The sequence below is a fragment of the Stegodyphus dumicola genome, chromosome 2 (genome assembly GCF_044657685.1).
Source record: "Stegodyphus dumicola isolate Sdum_Otavi_A_Nest chromosome 2, ASM4465768v1".
In the NCBI taxonomy this organism is placed as follows: Eukaryota; Metazoa; Arthropoda; class Arachnida; order Araneae; family Eresidae; genus Stegodyphus; species Stegodyphus dumicola.
In genome coordinates, this window is record NC_140769.1 from 222,924,041 (window position 1) to 222,938,209 (window position 14,169).

Sequence of the window (14,169 nt, forward strand, 5' to 3'; positions counted from 1 at the left end):
TTTGAACCTCCCTGAAAAGTATTTATAAGGCAAGGCACTATGTCATCTAATTAGGTAATACATGAAATCATCAAAATGTATTTATATGGCACTGAGGTACATGCATACATGCAAGTGACAAATGCATATCTCTATGTTCAAATTTGACAGTCATTTTTCTGATTAGTGCTTGCCTTTGTATTGAGTACATTTTCTTTTTTATAATCAGATTGTGAAGTTTGCTGGCTGACGAAAAAAGTGTTTAATTTCTTCAGAAACATGGTATTTAGCTCTACACGAGAGAATGCAAAAATTCACATTCTATGAAATTATACTTTATAAGCTTGAATTTTATGGATTGAAACTGATGCACGATGACAAATTTATGTAATTCTCTGATGTTTTTTTAAGAGAAAACATACTGCTGTGTACATAACGAGAACAGTGTGCCCAATGGTCAATCTGTAAAATTCTGTATTTTTTTTTTAACCAAAACAGATCCCAGTGTACATGAGGTGAACAACAGAGCATAACTTAAAAAATAAATAAATAAATAAAAATAAAATCACATAAGGATTTCCCGAAAAATATTAAGTGTTTAGTTAGAGATGTTTCTTGCATTTCAAATTTTATTCATCCATTACGTTTCCATGGAATTTATTGAAAGGCACCTTTTCATAATACAGCCATTGCCTTTTGCATAATAGCTTGCCAAAAAATTAATCGACAACTTTTCTGAAAGGATGTTGATAATCAACAAGTACCTATTTTTTTATAGAGATTTTAAATTATTATTATTATTATTATTTGGAAAGAATCCATATGGACTACACGAAGTGACAATTACTGAATGATAAGCACTCATGATTCAGTTCCTTCAAAACAAAGGTATTATTCATACTAAAAGATTTTGTTTTTTAGAAAACCACAAAATACTGTATTTTATCACTGAAACATTAAAAATGATGTTGCAATACAAGAAGGAAACTACAGAACAAATACTTGTTTGAAAGTCCTCACATTTTTTTTCTGACAGCTATTTAATTTATTTACTTCCGGTTCCCAGATCTTACATTGATGCAATCTAGCAATTGCAACACATTAAATGAATCATTATGTAACTGTGGCCTGGAATAATTACAAGCATTCTAATTTGTGAATTTGAGTATTTCTTTGTTTTTTGTATTTAATTAAGATTTAATAAAATGAATAAATCTTCTCATAAACTTTATATTACAAGTGATAACACATTCTTTTCTCAAATTAGGTTTTAAATCAATGTTCACATCTGATACCTATTGGCATCCCTTTAACCGAAAAGTACCCAAGTATATAAATAGACTATAATAAAAAGATAAACCTTCTATAACACTTTTCATATTTTCCAAGGCATCACGACCAGTCTTGAAAGGTTGAAATGATAATAAGCTCACAAAACTCTGAAATTTGCCCAAGTTTAAAATAGTAGCAGAAGGTGGAGGAGTTTCAGTGTATTCAGTGACACGAAATACAGCATAACCACAAGCATGATCAAACAGCACATATAGTTGAGTCTGAAATTATAAAAATACCAGTTATAAGCATTTCATAAGCAAGAAACAAACACATAAAATTCCCCTGCTATTTATACACTTTACTGTATTATATTTAGTGAGGGAAAAATTAAAAGATCGATTCTAAAAAGTTTCCCAGTTCTGTACCAAAAAATAGTTATTTTTACATTTATTCCAGTTTTTAGTGAGTTATAATACTCAATGTGCATTAAATTAACCCATTTTATCCCATCGTCGTATTTAATAGATGGCTGAAAAATAGCGCATGGAAATCAGTATTTGTTTGGTGCGAATACTTTGTCAATTGAAACACGTTGGGGACGGTATAAGCTACTGCTAGCATGAGTTATATGTCTCGCCCCCTCCTCTAGCATCTGGAAACTTCATTCTTTGCATTAGTGAGCGTGTTTTTTTTACTGTCCTTTACGATAAGCATGGAACTGAAGTGTTATTTCTTCATTTATAACAGTATAAAATAAAATTAAAAAAACTATCTCCTAGTATCTTACCACCGCTGAGTTATGCCAATACAAAGATTTCTCAAGTTAGAAGAAGCATTAGAATTATTAAATAGTTTAGATTCAGATGACAGCAATGATGAAACTACTGACGAAGATAAAGGGTATGACAATGAAATAAATACTGGTGAGATTACTATTGACAATGTTCCTGGGTCTCCGGAAATTAGAACTGGAGACAATTTCCAGCTTGAACCATTCACAAGCTGTAGCATTTTGACAACAAGGAGCAGAAAAAAAGCTAAAAGGCATCAGTCATCTTGGATAAAGAATTAAATCCCCTTAATACACAAAATGGGAAATACAGGCTGAATCAACTACAAGTGAGTTGTTCAAGGAGATGAAAACTGCATTGAAATATAAAACTCCATAATAGCTTTTTGAGCAGTTTTATTCCAATGAAGTTTACAATCTCCTAAGAAACTGTCTTCCTTCACGTAACTTCTCTTTTCCCCGCAACCAGTTCTTAGATCTTTGACCTCTTCCCCCAACCATTCATCAAGGCATTAGCGATCTCTGCTGGCTTTCCAGGGGCCTGGACAATGCTCCTCTTTCAATCTGTTATCTTTCACGCTGGTCACGTGCCGGCAATTGCCTACGCTTAACACCTCTTTCACTACTCAACTGCCTTAGCGGAATTTCCTGCCCCTCAGGTAAAAGAGCTGTTGAAAGAGGTTTTCATTCCATTGTGTGGAATTATTATCAATCTCTTAACTCGTTAAACCCATAACGGTTCTTGTCATTTTATTTAGCCATTGCTTACTCTAATTTATTTCTTCTTAACGATGATGTGGAGGTAGGTAATTGCTTAATTAAGCAAAGGTACTCCACAAGCCAATGGATCGATCATTCAAAGTAAAACCTTTGTTTGCCATACTCAATAATAATTTTATGAAATTTGAACACCTCAGAAAATCTAAGCATTGATGAAATAATTATCATGTACTATAGTAGGAATGGTCTGAAACAATTTATCTGAGGCAAGATAATATGTTTTGGTTACAAACTTTGGGCTTTCTGTGGAAGCGAGGATATTGTTACAATTTTTTTTGTCTACTGAAGCTAAGAATTTGAAGGTAAGAAATGATACTCATGTTAGTATCTGGGTTGTGATGAAACTGACATAGAATATTGTGAATCCTTCAAGCTGCATATATTTTGATAGTTTTTTTTTTTTTTTTTTACCAGCATTGATCTTTTGAAGAGCCTTGATGAACAGGATTTTCAAAAGCCACGAGTGCCCTTTAGAAGACTAAATCTATGTGGAAGAAAGAAAGAAGTACATCTTCTGATTTTGATTATGAAAAGAACTCTGACAGTTTCCTGGTGCAAAGGAAAGATAATATTACTGTCATTGTTGCTACAAATTTCAGCAGTTTAGAACAATTTTTATATGAAGATTGTAAGAGGACACAAAGGTACAGAAAGACTCAGATAACCAGCACTTGGCGCAATTTTTTCCGTCATCTTGAATCGACGAAAATCGCCAAATTCTCGGAAGGATTTTTTTGGCACTAAAAGGGAAATGACGTCAAAAGATACTTTCCAAAATTTCCCTCTTGAGCCCGATATAGGGAAGAAACCTGTGCTAGGCGAAAATCGCCTGAGGCTAAATATAGTAATTGTATTTTCTAAAATTTTTTTAGTATAGCGAATGGTTTATGGCAACTTGAAGCCCGTCTCCGGTAATTAAATAATTATTATTTTAATAGTATTTAGATGTCTAATAGATTTTAAAAGTCTAATAAATAATAATATTTTGTTCTAATAAAATAATTAAATAGCGAATGATCATATGGAACAACAAACAGCATATAAGCGTATGCACCACGTCTGCTGACAAAGTTACGTGATCAGCACTACGATTCATCTGCAAAGTCACATGACAGCCAAAGCAAAAGTATTTACACATAGAAAGAAAATATCCCTTCCCTTTTTTCCTAGCATAGTGAAGATCTAAACTAGCAACCTAAACTCTCCTCCCACTGCATGGCGCTCCCAAGTTGCCGAACGCGATTTCAGGAAGTTCGCCAAGTGCCGGTTATTTGAGTATCCCCCCACTAGGGAGTCAACAAAAGTTATAGCCCAAACTTGAAGGAATTCCGAAGAGCTATAGCAATAGTTTGTCTCGAAGAGACTGTGATCAGAACAACAAGTAGACTCACGATTTTCTCTGTTCCTTCTAGTACAAGAGAAGACATCTGTAAAGATTGTGCTGGCCACTTTCAAAGAAAGAAAAACAGCATCATTGTCAAACACAGAGCTGCAAAGGAAAATCCAAAACATGCTGTGGGAAATGCAACAAAACACTTTGAAGGCTTCCGTTGGGCCTTTCCACCAAAATTAGAGTCAAATTCAATTGATAGTTCAGCTCTCATGTAAATACGAAAGTTTTAGTCGGATAAAGTAAAACTTTGTACTTGGAAATGGTTTTTCACTATTGAAGAGAACACTACAACATGTAAGTGCAAATTTCATCCCCTTTATCTCAGTGTCCTATTTAGACAGCACAGATTTTTTAGATAAAATATAAAAATTTTTGAAATTTTGTTATATTTAGTTTGTTTAGGTTTAATTAATCTTAGAAAATATGATTCTTCTCAAATTTGAACAAAATAAATAAATTGAGATAAAATGGGTCGTTAACAATATTTTACATAATTTTAAAATATTTCATATAAAAACAATTAAAAAGAAAAAAAATTACATTGATTTGTTTTGGTAATTTGTATAAATGGCATTTAAGTGTAGAGAAAAATAGGTAACTTTCAAACAATGCATAATACTTTTATTTCACTGTCATTAAGTTTTTTGCCTTCCGATTTCAAATCATGCTTCCATTAGTTTTCTCGGGGATACTCGGATAACCGGCACTTGGCGAACTTCCAGAAATCGCGTTCATCTACTTGAGCGATAGGCACCAAACAGTGGGAGGCCAACAGTGGGAGTGCCAGTTATCTGAGTCTTCCCATTTTCACTTAAAAAAACATCCTAGAATTGCACAAAAATGGCACTGCGCACACTCTTGACTTTATCCATGTACACATTGACCTATTTTCTTTTAAAAAGTCAAAGAAAATAGACAAAAATCCAATTCTTCTTACTCTTGTAAAAAGTGCCAAACAAATAAGTGGGCTATTCTGCACTTTAGTTAAAAACATCAGAGAATTGCACAAACTTGGCATTGCACACTCTCTTGACTTTGTATCGATACGCGCCATTTAAGTGAGCGATTCTGCATCAACTTGAAAATAACAACACAAAGAATAGCACAAACTCCGTATCGGTTGATCTTTACAATATGGTAACTGGTAGTTTGGCGACATTTTGGAGGCGATAAAGGTAACTACCTGGGACTTTGGTAATAATGTGAGCAGTACTCAGTTCCGATTACGCATTAATTTGTGTGAGGGAAATGAGAGATCATGGGATATGTCGTGATATTAATGGACGAATTATGGTTCTTTAACCGGAAAAGGGGGGAAATCGGGAAAAAAATCTGGAAATTTTGTATTTGGCTTTATTCTGTGTTGTGTGAAACAGTGTTCGTGAATTTTTGGATCCCATGGCCGTAACTAAAGTGAATTCGAAATGGGTATTTATGTATGTATTAATTTAATGTATGTGCTCATTTATATTTTAAGTAGCGTTTTTGAATTTAATTATATTTTAATTAAATGAGAGTTATTTTGTGAATTTTATGTTTGTAGGAATTTGGTATACGTTTTAGTTGAAGTAAACGTGCATGGAAATAATTTAAATATCTGACAATAAGTATTTGTAATGGTTGCGGTATGAATTCGTTGGTGACGTGTATAATGTAATAGATGATTTAGAGGTAAAAGTTTTTGGATATTTTATTTATTTTATATGTGGAAATGTTCATTACTTTTTCGGATTCAGGTAATTTTATATATGTTCTTTTTACCGGGTTTAAAGATTGAGAAAATTGTCATGTATTTTCTTGAAATTTTTCTAATTTATGAGAAAAAAGCAGTGTACATGGATATAGTGAAGAGTGTGCGCAATGCCATTTTTGTGCAATTCTGGTATGTTTTTTTAAGTAAAAATAAGTCGGCGTGTACATGGTTTATGTGTATGTGTTATTTTGAAAAACGCGTAAGGAGTATGGTATTGTGCACTTTTTCCCAATTTTGCAGTGAATATTTGTCATGATTAAGCAGTTTTGTTAGATAAAATTTCTAGCATAAGTGTAATTCGGCTAGTAAATTGTTGGAAGTGTGCAGTAGATAAAAAGAAAAGAAACGGCGGCGGGAAAAAAAAATAGAGGGTTGCTGTAGGAGAGTTGGTCGCCAAAAAAACGCCAAGTTACCATAATGTAAAGATCAACCTCAGTATCGATATACACATCGACCTGCTTTAACTTTAAAAAAAAATCAGAGAATCAAAAAAACAAACTTGGCATTGCACACTCGCTTGATTTTGTCCATGTACACATCGGTATGTGCCATATAAGTGGGCGATTCTGCACTTTAGCCAAAAATACTATTAACAATTTACCTGTATTTTTTCAGCAATTAAAATGAATAAGTTCATTTATTTATGTAAATTAAATAAAACACAAGGAACAAGATTTGGTTGATCTTTACAATATGGTAACTGGTAGTTTGGCGACATTTTGGAGGCGATAAAGGTTACTACCTGGCACTTTGCTAATAATGTGAGCAGTACTCAGTTCCGATTACGCATTATTTTGTGTGAGGGGATTGAGAGATCATGGGATATGTCATGTGATATTAATGGACGAATTACGGTTCTTTAATCGGAAAAGGGAGGAAATCGGAGAAAAAATCTGCAAATTTTGTATTTGGCTTTTATTCTGTGTTGTGTGAAACAGTGTTCGTGAATTTTTGGATCCCATGGTCGTAACTAAAGTGAATTCGAAATGGGTATTTATGTATGTATTAATTTAATGTATGTGCTCATTTATATTTTAAGTAGTGTTTTTAAATTTAATTATATTTTAATTAAATGATAGTTATTTTGTGAATTTTATGTTTGTAGGAATTTGTTATACGTTTTAGTTGAAGTAAACGTGCATGGAAATAATTTAAATATCTGACAATAAGTATTTGTAATGGTTGCGGTATGAATTCGTTGGTGACGTGTATAATGTAATAGATGATTTAGAGGTAAAAGTTTTTGGATATTTTATTTATTTTATATGTGGAAATGTTCATTACTTTTTCGCGATCAGGTAATTTCATATATGTTCTTTTTACCGGGTTTAAAGATTGAGAAAATTGTCATGTATTTTCTTGAAATTTTTCTAATTTATGAGAAAAAAGCAGTGTACATGGATATAGTGAAGGGTATGCGCAATGCCATTTTTGTGCAATTCTGGGATGTTTTTTTAAGTAAAAATAAGTCGGCGTGTACATGGTTTAGTGATATTTTAATTAAATGATAGTTATTTTGTGAATTTTATGTTTGTAGGAATTTGGTACACGTTTAAGTTGAAGTAAACGTGCATGGAAATAATTTAAATATTTGATACTAAGTATTTGTAATGCTTGCGGTATGAATTCGTTGGTGATGTGTATAATGTAATAGATAATTTAGAGGTAAAAGTTTTTGGATATTTTATTTATTTTATATGTGGAAATGTTCATATTTGGAAAGGGTAAATACTTTTTCGCGATCAGGTAATTTCATATATGTTCTTTTTACCGGGTTTAAAGATTGAGAAAATTGTCGTGAAATTTTTCTAATTTATGAGAAAAAAGCAGTGTACATGGATATAGTGAAGAGTGTGCGCAATGCCATTTTTGTGCAATTCTGGGATGCTTTTTTTAAGTAAAAATAAGTCTGCGTGTACATGGTTTATGTGTATGTGTTATTTTGAAAAACGCGTAAGGAGTATGGTATTGTGCACTTTTTCCCAATTTTGCAGGGAATATTTGTCATGATTAAGCAGTTTTGTTAGATAAAATTTCTAGCACAAGTGTAATTCGACTAGTAGATTGTTGGAAGAACTGTTCAGTAGATAAAAAGGTTGATCTTTACATTACGGTAACTGGTAGTTTGGCGACATTTTGGAGGCGATAAAGGTTACTACCTGGGACTTTGGTAATAATGTGAGCGGTACTGAGTTCCGATTACGCATTATTTTGTGTGGGGGAAATGAGAGATCATGGGATATGTCATGTGATATTAATGGACGAATTACGGTTCTTTAATCGGAAAAGGGGGGAAATCGGAAAAAAATCTGGAAATTTTGTATCTGGCTTTATTCTGTGTTGTGTGAAATAGTGTTTGTGAATTTTTGGATCCCATGGCCGTAAGTAAAGTGAATTCGAAATGGGTATTTAGTGGTATTGAAAAGGATAGTAAGAAATGTTTTTTAAGGTTGTGTGAGAGAGAAATAAACATGTTTTATTATGTTATTTATTTTACCTGGTATCTTGCTTTGAAAGATAAGTATGATTTTAAAGATTCTGAAAGAGAATGAAGAAAAGTGTATCCGCCACGTAATGAAGATTCTGAAGGAGATTAGGTAAGTTAGTATTTTTAATTATTTTTATGCATTGTTGGAAATGTAAGGTGGAAAGGAATTTGGTATTATTGGGAAAATTGTTATTAGCAATGATTTAGTTTAAAGTAATTAGGATTGTAAGGTAATTTTTATTAATTGAATGTATGTGCTCATGTATATTTTAAGTGGTGTTTTTGAATTTAATTATATTTTAATGAAATGATAGTTATTTTGTGAATTTTATACTTGTAGGAATTTGGTGTATGTTTAAGTTGAAATAAATGTGCATGGAAATAATTTAAATATTTGATAATAAATATTTGTAATGCTTCATGTATGAATTCGTTGGTGACGTGTATAATGTAATAGATGATTTAGAGGTAAAAGTTTTTGGATATTTTATTTATTTTATATGTGGAAATGTTCATATTTGTAAAGGGTAAATACTTTTTCGCGATCATGTAATTTCATATATGTTCTTTTTACCGGGTTTAAAGATTGAGAAAATTGTCATGTAATTTCATGAAATTTTTTTAATTTATGAGATAAAAGCAGTGTACATGGATATAGTGAAGAGTGTGCGGAATGCCATTTTTGTGCAATTCTGGGATGTTTTAAGTAAAAATAAGTCGACGTGTACTTGGTTCAGTGATATTTTAATGAAATGATAGTTATTTTGTGAATTTTATGCTTGTAGGAATTTGGTTTACGTTTAAGTTGAAATAAACGTGAATGGAAATAATTTAAATATTTGATACTTAATATTTGTAATGCTTCATGTATGAATTCGTTGGTGACGTGTATAATGTAATAGATGATTTAGAGGTAAAAGTTTTTGGATATTTTATTTATTTTATATGTGGAAATGTTCATATTTGTAAAGGGTAAATACTTTTTCGCGATCAGGTAATTTCATATATGTTCTTTTTACCGGGTTTAAAGATTGAGAAAATTGTCATGTAATTTCGTGAAATTTTTCGAATTTATGAGAAAAAAGCAGTGTACATGGATATAGTGAAGAGTGTGCGCAATGCCATTTTTGTGCAATTCTGGGATGTTTTTTTAAGTAAAAATAAGTCGGCGTGTGCATGGTTTATGTGTATGTGTTATTTTGAAAAACGCGTAAGGTGTATGGTATTGTGCACTTTTTCCGAATTTTGCAGTGAATATTTGTCATGATTAAGCAGTTTTGTTTGATAAAATTTCTAGCATAAGTGTAATTCGGCTAGTAGATTGTTGGAAGAAGTGTTCAGTAGATAAGAAGAAAAGAAACATGTCTTTACTTCGTGAAGACAAAATGGCGGCGGGGAAAAAAAAATAGAGGGTTGCTGTAGGGCAGTTGGTCGCCAAATTTTCGCCAAAAAATCGCCAAGTTACCGTAATGTAAAGATCAACGGATAAAAAGAAAAGAAACACGTCTTTACTTCGTGAAGACAAAATGGGGGCGGGAAAAAAAAATAGAGGGTTGCTGTAGGAGAGTTGGTCGCCAAATGTTCGCCAAAAAAACGCCAAGTTACCATAATGTAAAGATCAACCCAAGATTTTTTTCTTATATTATTCTTGTATTTTGATAGAATTAATGTTAATATATTTATTTTTAAAATTTTGTAGTTTAATTTTAACAGATGATTTGGTAATGGTCAGGCATTCTACATTAAGTACTGTTGAGGATAATAACAACTACTAAATAACCACTTACTATCACTGTTGTTATCTCATGGAATTTTACACCTTTTTTTCCAGACAATGCCAGGTTAATGAGGAGTTGACTACATATATGTATGCATTCTTATATATATATATATATATATCCATTCCAAGTTTTTAATAATACTAATAGTGCATAAAAGAAATCAAATTTAAAAATTCTTCGCCAGAAGAATTCTTTACCACTTATAGAAAATATCGCCAAAAACTTCATTCGTATATATACTGCATCTGTGTTGTTAAAATACACAAACTCAGGATTTTATTTTTCGAATTTGCCATACATTCTTCATCTACAGTAAGCAATCTTTAACCGCTATTTAAATAAATCGAATATGCAACACAAAATTCTAAATAATCGACTACAGTGTGGTAAAGACCAACATTTCTAACACGAAAATTGTTTAACGAAAACAATATTTAGAATATTAATGAATCTACATAAAAAATCAAAAACTATGAAATTAAAACATTTTCCTAATTTTGTAAAACTAAATTACACATATCAAGATAAATTTACCATGAATTCCTATGTTAAAAATTAAATATTGCATGAATAAAAAATCGGATGAAAAATGTGTAGCTTACCATTATTTTTTATAATCAGGATTCACGTAGGATTAAAATCAAACCATTTAAAATAGTGTTAACACTAACACTTTACTCTGAAGTAAACAATATCGCACTTATTATTAATTGCAATTTACATACACATGCTTACTGCGTTTGTTGAGTGCGGTAATTCAAGTCCTGCTTCCGTTGCTCCTAAATATTGTTGCTAAATAATGAACTAAAAAACTACTAACCTGAATCGTGGGATATTAATTAAATAATAATAGCAATGGTTAATTTTAAAAATGCGAAGAAAAATATGTAAAATGATAAATGTGATCAATGACTCAGAGATTACTATTCAGCATTTTCCTAAACTTACAAAAGGGATAAAAAGGAAACTTTCTGAAAGCATGAGGAGGCAACTCAACATTACGAACTTCTTAAATGTGTGTTTACATACAAGTTAGCTTAAGCTAAAAAGAGCAAGTTGACAAGTCCAGTAATTGATTTTATAACTATCTAACTGTAAGTACGTGAAGATTACAGGGATGCCGATGTACGAGACGATTACCGGTGCTGACAAATACTCTGTGATTTTAGACATAGGAACTGCTTATACAAAGTTAGTTTTATTTTAATTCCTATAATTTTCAAGGGTGCAAAAATGACTATTTCGGTTCATGAATATTATAAAATGTATAATAAATTAACTTTAATTAATTTTTTTTCATGATAAATATCCTGCTTCCTGCTAAGGTTGTTTTAAATTATTGATATTTGAGAATATTCTGCAGAGATAAAATACTTTGGAGCACTTTTGGTTAACATTTTATTTGTATCTCATTGCTTCTTGGTAGATTATCTAAACCAGGGGTTCCCAACGGGTGGTACGCAAGAAAAAAGTAGGTGGTATTTTGGCGGAAAGTGCGGAATCACCCACTGCTTGGTGCGTTTTTAAGAATTGCACAAACTTGGTATCCATGTACACATCGACCTATTTTCACTTAGTCAAAGAAAATTGACAAAAATCCAATTCTTCTTACTCTTGTGAAAAACGCCAAACAAAGAAGTGGGCGATTCTGCACTTTACCCGTATTAAATTCAAAAATTAAAACTCCAACATCCTGATTGAGTTTTTTCTCTAACGTGCATAATATGCAATCTGAGCTTTATCCAAGAGTAGTGGTACTAAAGTTTTCAATTTTTACTTAGGTGGCATGCGTTAGTCAGAAGGTTGAGAACCGTTGATCTAAACCATATATATTTTTCCTCTTCTTCTTTTCTTCACTTCTAATAAAAATTGTATTATAATCCTTTCTTGGTTAAAAAAAAAGATGCAGAGGATTGTCACCATCATGTACAAGGCCAATTTATTAATTGGCTGCTGAATTTGAAAGAAAAACGTATTCAGCTGTTTATTAAAAAAAATCATTCTGCATTTGTTTCCTCTAATGACAGAACAAACGGGTAAAGTGCAGAATCGCCCACTTATTTGTTTGGCGCTTTTTACAAGAGTAAGAAGAATTGGATTTTTGTCAAATTTTCTTTGACTTTTTAAGTGAAAATAGGTCGATATGTACATGGATACCGACTATGTGCAATTCTTAAAAACGCGGCAAGCAGTGGGTGATTCTGCACTTTCCCCGAAGAAACAGGTGATTTTTAGCTTACAGAAAGGCATGCTTGCTTTATAATCAGAAGATGTGGGAATTGAAGAAAAATCTGGTTTAACTTAAAGCTCATGCAAATTATTACTACAGTCAAAAGTTGTTAATCTGGACTCATCAGGACTTCGGCGATTCCCTATTATCGATTCTTCCGGATTATAGACCATCAGTTTAAATCTGGTAAGATGGCATGGAGAAATTATAAAATTAAAAATATGAAAGTGTAATTTCTGAAATAAAGAACAATTATGATCTAAAGGGTATCAAAATTTGCAAAAAAAAAAAAAAAAAGCTTAATATTTATTTGTTTACTTTATTAAACATTTCTGTCAATGTAAGTTGTTTAAGTTGCTTCGTTTTTTATGTGATAATACTTTCTCATTAATTCTATAAACAGACATAATTTCTTGTTCAGTTACAAAGTTCCACTGTTCAAGTCCTATAATTGCTGTGTCGAGAATACCGACTAATATGTCAATCGAAATTTTTTCGTTTTCAACCTCTGTGTCACTTTCTTCGCTATCGGAAGCGAATTATAATGACGAGGAATTTGATTTAAATCATATTAAAGACGGAGTACATCGAGATGAATTACTACATTTAGTAAGGAATTATAAGCCAAATAAAATAAAAACATCTGCCCTGAAGATAAGGATAGTGCTGACAGATCAACTTCCAATTCATTGCGTACCGCGGCGTTCCCCCCCCCCTCTGCCACAGAGCAGCGTGAAATTAATAAACAGATTTCGGAATGGTTAGAGAAACGAAGGATTATGACTTTATCCAATTTTTGCAGCAATTCCACTTTTTGTTTAAAGGACTTTAAAACATACTTTTGCTTTGTAGATCCTTTACATATTAGTAAATATATATCGGAAATGCTATTTGACATAATCGAAAGTTCAAGCTTACTTTTATAAAATTGCTCTAACAGTCTACAAAAAATAATAAGCCGGATCCAATTCGAAGATTAAAGAACAACGCAATCTGCAACATTAACTGAATTAGATAATTTTAGCTTAGCTTATACCGTCCGTTATACATTAAACGTGCATGCGTAAACGTATTATGGGCATGTGCACACGCATATTTGCCGTAAAGGACTTATGCGCATGTGTAAATGCCTATGCGTATGCGTAATGACACATGCGCAGAAAGTTTGTAGTTTTGGGTTCCGGATTATGGGTGTCCGAATTAATGATTTTTGACTGTACAAGACATTGTGAAATATGAAAATATATATATAAATCATTGCCATAATGTTCCAATAAGAAAATTAAGTAAAAGTTAGGTATATTTATCATTTCATTGCTTTTTGTGTGTGTGTGGTTTTTAATTCAAAGGTTACTATACACTTATATAAGTACCAAAAATGTTATCACATAATCTTCTTTATCAAAAAATGATGAGAAATTTACCTATTATTAAAAGAAGATGAATAGACCTTTCATTTTATATCATTACTGGTGTTTAATAATTTAAACCAGTACTTGATGTGCCCTGCAGTTTTGTTTTCTGTGGCCTGTCGGCAATATTTACTGTGTTAATGTTGCCATTTTGCACCACATTATATAAAGTTTAATAGCAAATTGTTGCAACAGTACATTTTTATAACTAGATTGCCAGTCTTGGAATGGCTGCTTTTGTTATTATTTTTTTGTTATTATTATTTGTTGAATTCTATTTACTCTGGT

The 14,169-nt window shown here is 31.8% G+C and overlaps 2 protein-coding genes across 4 annotated transcripts in view; one reads left to right on the plus strand and one right to left on the minus strand.

Moving 5' to 3' along the window:
• Nop56 (Nop56 ribonucleoprotein) overlaps positions 1 to 11,000 on the minus strand; it is a 57,975-nt gene extending 46,975 nt beyond the window's left edge. Inside the window, exons 1-2 of the mRNA XM_035350316.2 lie at positions 10,842 to 11,000; positions 1,340 to 1,532 (exon numbers count right to left, since the gene is read on the minus strand). Of these exons, the coding sequence (XP_035206207.2) occupies positions 1,340 to 1,532; positions 10,842 to 10,844 (196 nt within the window). The 5' untranslated portion in view covers positions 10,845 to 11,000. The remainder of the gene's footprint in view (positions 1 to 1,339; positions 1,533 to 10,841) is intronic.
• The window catches only part of Arp10 (Actin-related protein 10), a 144,532-nt gene that overhangs the window by 65,697 nt on the left and 64,666 nt on the right, over positions 1 to 14,169 (plus strand). The window contains exon 1 of one of the 3 annotated variants that reach the window (XM_085811807.1): positions 11,238 to 11,430. The exons of the other annotated variants lie outside the window; for them this stretch is intronic. Coding sequence (XP_085667933.1) covers positions 11,357 to 11,430 — 74 coding nt within the window. The 5' untranslated portion in view covers positions 11,238 to 11,356. Of the gene's footprint in view, positions 1 to 11,237; positions 11,431 to 14,169 lie in introns of those variants that run through there. 3 annotated transcript variants of the gene reach the window in all.